Source organism: Colobus angolensis, unplaced genomic scaffold (genome assembly GCF_000951035.1).
Source record: "Colobus angolensis palliatus isolate OR3802 unplaced genomic scaffold, Cang.pa_1.0 Scaffold32, whole genome shotgun sequence".
In the NCBI taxonomy this organism is placed as follows: Eukaryota; Metazoa; Chordata; class Mammalia; order Primates; family Cercopithecidae; genus Colobus; species Colobus angolensis.
In genome coordinates, this window is record NW_012116488.1 from 3,432,442 (window position 1) to 3,436,674 (window position 4,233).

Sequence of the window (4,233 nt, forward strand, 5' to 3'; positions counted from 1 at the left end):
GCCAGGCATGGTGGCTCACACCTGTAATCCCAGCACTTTGGGAGGCCAAGGCAGGCAGATCACGAGGTCAGGAGTTCAAGACCAGCCTGACCAACATTGTGAAACCCTGTCTTTACTAAAAATACAAAAATTAGCTGGGTGTGCTGGCATGCGTCTGTAATCCCAGCTACTCAGGAGGCTGAGGCAGGAGACTTGCTTGAACCTGGGAGGTGAAAGTTGCAGTGAGCCGAGATCATGCCACTGCACTCCAGCCTGGGTGACAGAGGGAGACTCGTTCTCAATAACAACAACAACAACAACAAAAGAACAAGTTTAATGTGTTTACATACAAAAAACATACATAATTTCTTGACAGAGAATTGGACCTAAATGTCAAAACCAAATTGTTTTTTTTTCAAATCTATGAAAATGACCAAACCTTCATTTGATTTCCTTGACTGGCCCGAAGGCAAAAGTAAAGTGTAAATCAATACTGCTCCTGGTAGCATTCTGAGGGCCCTGAGCAGAACAGTTCGCAGAGAAACATTCTCTTGCCTACAGACACCGAAGATATGGCAGCGTCCCTTCGCTTACCTGGTTGACTGTGTCTAGGAGATAGATACTATATTCATTCCAACTCAGCACCCAGCCTTCTTGAAAGAAACACGAAACAAGCCCCAGGTGCCTCTCAGGTAAGCTGCAACTTCCCCTGTTGGGGGATTCCAGACGTGGGTGCAGTTCAAAAGGCTTGACTCCCCCGGCAAAAGCATCTTTTAAGATAAATGTGGCTTGAACAGTCCCGTGGACATCAGCCTTCCACAGCCGGAGCCCGGGCCGTGATGCATACAAGGTTAGATCACTTTGCTTACAGAGTCCTGGTATAAAACAAGCACCAAATTTTCCAGTACTAAAATTAGAAGGAAGAAAGAAAGAACAAAAAACAGACATGGACCGATTTAAAGTAATGCAGTTGTCAACCCTTAATATTAAGTACAAGAATTTTTTGGCTAAGACAATAATTGATTTTTCACCTTTTCTACTGTTTGTTTTTTGTCAGTTAAACCACACTGTCACCCCTTACCGACAGAGGCCCACCATACCCTCACAGGTGTGTGCCCCATTAGCACACAGGGAATTCACTGAGTACCCACACAGCTTGCACTGCGCCTGGGGCTTGATCCCACTCTCGTGTCTAATCCTTACAACAACCATGTGTGGCAGATACAGTCACATACGATGTAACATTTTAGGCAGGCTGGGTGCAACGGCTCATGCCTGCAATCCCAGCACTTTGGGAGGCCAAGGCGGCAGATCATCTGAGGTCAGGAGTTCTAGACCGGCCTGGCCAACATGGTGAAACCATGCCTCTACTAAAAATACAAAAATTAGCTGGGCGTGGTGGCACATGCCTGTAGTCCCAGCTACTCGGGTGGCTGAGGCAGGAGAATCGCTTGAACCTGGGAGGCAGAGGTTGCAGTGAGCTGAGATCATGCCACTGTACTCCAACCTGGGTGACAGATTCTGCTTCAAAAACAACAATAAGTCATTTTAGTCAATGATGGACTGCAAATACAACAGTGGTCCCATAAGATTATAATACCATATTTTTATGGCACCTTTTCTATGTTTAGACATACTAACACTTACCTTTGTGCTACAGCTGCCTAAAGTATTCAGTGCAGTCACAAGTGGTGCAGGTCTGTAGCCAAGGAGCAATTTGCTGTACCATTTAGCCCAGGTGTGAAGTAGGTTGTACCTACCTCCTACGTTTGTCAGTACACTCTATGCTGTTCATGCAACAAAGATGTCACCTAACAATGCATTTCTCAGACTATATCCCTGTTGTTAATTGACACATGACTGTATTACAACTCCCGTTTTGGAGGAGAGGAAACTGAGACAGAAGGTGAAGAATCCAGGTCTGCTCATCCTTTCCTGCTCTGATTCTGTTGCTCTGACATCTGATTGCTGTGCTCACTCCACATCCTGAATGAATGAGCTTCACGCAACCCATCTATAGTGTTGCCCTTTCAGAATTTCTCTAAACCCATCAGAGGCACCAATGTCCCTTCCTGTCCCCAAGCTTGATATTTTTTCTTTCTGAAATTATGAAATATCTGACACAAAAGAATATGCTATATATAGAGTCACGGGTCACTTAGTGACGGGGATGTTTGAGAGATCTGTCATTAGGCGTTGTCTCCGTTGTGTGAACATCAGAGTGTACTTACACAAACCTAGATGGCACAGCCTATGACACACCCATATAGTCTAGCCCAGGGATGTTCAATCTTTTGGCTTCCCTGGACCATACTGGAAGAAGAACTGTCTTGGGCCACACATAAAATACACTAACGACAGCTGATGAGCTAAAAATAATAATGATCACAAAAAAAACCTCTTTTTGTTTTGAGACAGAGCTTTGATCTTGTTGGCCAGGCTGGAGTTCAATGGCGCACTCTTGGGCTCAATGCACTGGAACCTCTGCCTCTCGGGTTCAACTGATTTTCCCGCCTCAGCCTCCCAAGTAGCTGAGATTACAGGTGTGCACCACCACGCCCAGATAATTCTGTATTTTTAGTAGAGATGGGGTTTTACCACATTGGCCAGGCTGGTCTCGAACTCCTGACCTCAAGTGATCCACCTGCTTTGGCCTTCCAAAGTGCTGGGATTACAGGCATAAGCCACCACGCCCGGTCAAAAAATCTCATTTTTTTTTTTTTTTTGAGACAGAGTCTTGCTATGTCGCCCAGGCTGGAGTGCAGTGGTGCCATCTCGGTTCACTGCAAGCTCTGCCTCCTGGGTTCACGCCATTCTCCTGCCTCAGCCTCCTAAGTAGCTGGGACACCCATGTGCCACCCTGCCCTTGTCCCTGCTGCAGGTGCACCGGCCCTGACAGCCCAGTCCCAGCCCTGTTCCTCCATGGTGCATGCACGCGCTTCTCTTTCTGCTCGAATTCCTTTCCTGCCCATGTTTGCTGGGGGAGTTCCAGTTCTCTCCAGATGCCACCTCCCTGAGAAGCAGCCTCTGATAAGCTCGCCCTCTGCTGCAAAGCCCAGGACTCTCAGGGCTCGCAGCACCTCATCCAAACCTCTGCTTGGCACCCCACTCCTGGGGCGGAAACAGCGTGCAGATAGGTCTGGTCCTCCTACTGTGTGCAGGAATAGTCCTCCTACTGTGTGCACTCCTGCAGGAGAGGCCAGTGTACACTGCAGCTCAAGGGTTTTGGATGAATACACGAAGGGAGGCGAGGTTCCTTCAGCATTATCTGAAAGGGGAGGAAACACATCCCAAGCCCACACAGACTTAAAGCAAGTCCTTGCTTCGCTGTCAACAGTGCAAATAAGAGACTATAGTTTTAAATAACTGATGGACAGCTGCAAACATAACACTTGTTTCTGAAAGCTGCCAGTCATGCTGCCACTGGGTGGTCCAGACTCTGAGGGTGACTGTGACATCTGTCCCAGACGGTCCCCTGTCTCCATTTCTCTGCCTATAAAATGAAGTTAATTATACCTACTGGGTAAAGCATCGGGTAAGTGCTCAGATGAAAAAACCAATGCACAGTTACAAAGCATCTTGATGCTACTAACAAGTGCACATAAGTCCAAAAGGTATCCAGGGAAACAAGTTCTTTGTAACTGAGGAAAGGGTGCAAAAATATCTTTCAGAATATCCCTTATAAAATGAACAAACTCAAGGCACCTTAGTGATTCCCCTAAATCGAAGCTTCTTACACCCATCCCATTTTACAGGAAAGAAAACCAGGCTCAGGCCAGTAAGAGACTTGGTTAAAGGCAGAACCAGGCTAGAAGAGTCGAGTCTAGTTCTGCCCCTCCACCCCGGGTCAGTTTTCTTCCTGCCAAGCCAGTATTACCAGGCACGGCTGATAATAATTCAGAAGGCTTCAATGAGGAGAGGATGAACCTCATGTTCTGCTGACACACACCAAAGAAGAAAACTCTTTCTTTTCTTTTTTTTTTTGGAAATGGATGTCTCACTCTATCGCCCAGGCTGGAGTGCAGTGGCATGATCTTGGCTCACTGCAACCTCCACCTCCCAGGTTCAAGCAATTCTCCCTGCCTCAGCCTCCAGAGTAGCCAGGACTACAGGCACCTGCCACCATGTCTGGCTAGTTTTTGCATTTTTAGTAGAGATGGGGTTCTGCCATGTTGGCCAGGCTGGTCTTGAACTCCTGACCTCAGGTGATCCGCCTGCCTCGGCCTCCCAAACTGCTCGGATTACAGGTGTGTG

The 4,233-nt window shown here is 47.4% G+C and overlaps 1 protein-coding gene across 1 annotated transcript in view; it reads right to left on the minus strand.

Moving 5' to 3' along the window:
• The window catches only part of TECPR2 (tectonin beta-propeller repeat containing 2), a 140,776-nt gene that overhangs the window by 80,498 nt on the left and 56,045 nt on the right, over positions 1–4,233 (minus strand). The window contains exons 6-7 of the mRNA XM_011951581.1: positions 574–886; positions 419–437 (exon numbers count right to left, since the gene is read on the minus strand). Of these exons, the coding sequence (XP_011806971.1) occupies positions 419–437; positions 574–886 (332 nt within the window). The remainder of the gene's footprint in view (positions 1–418; positions 438–573; positions 887–4,233) is intronic.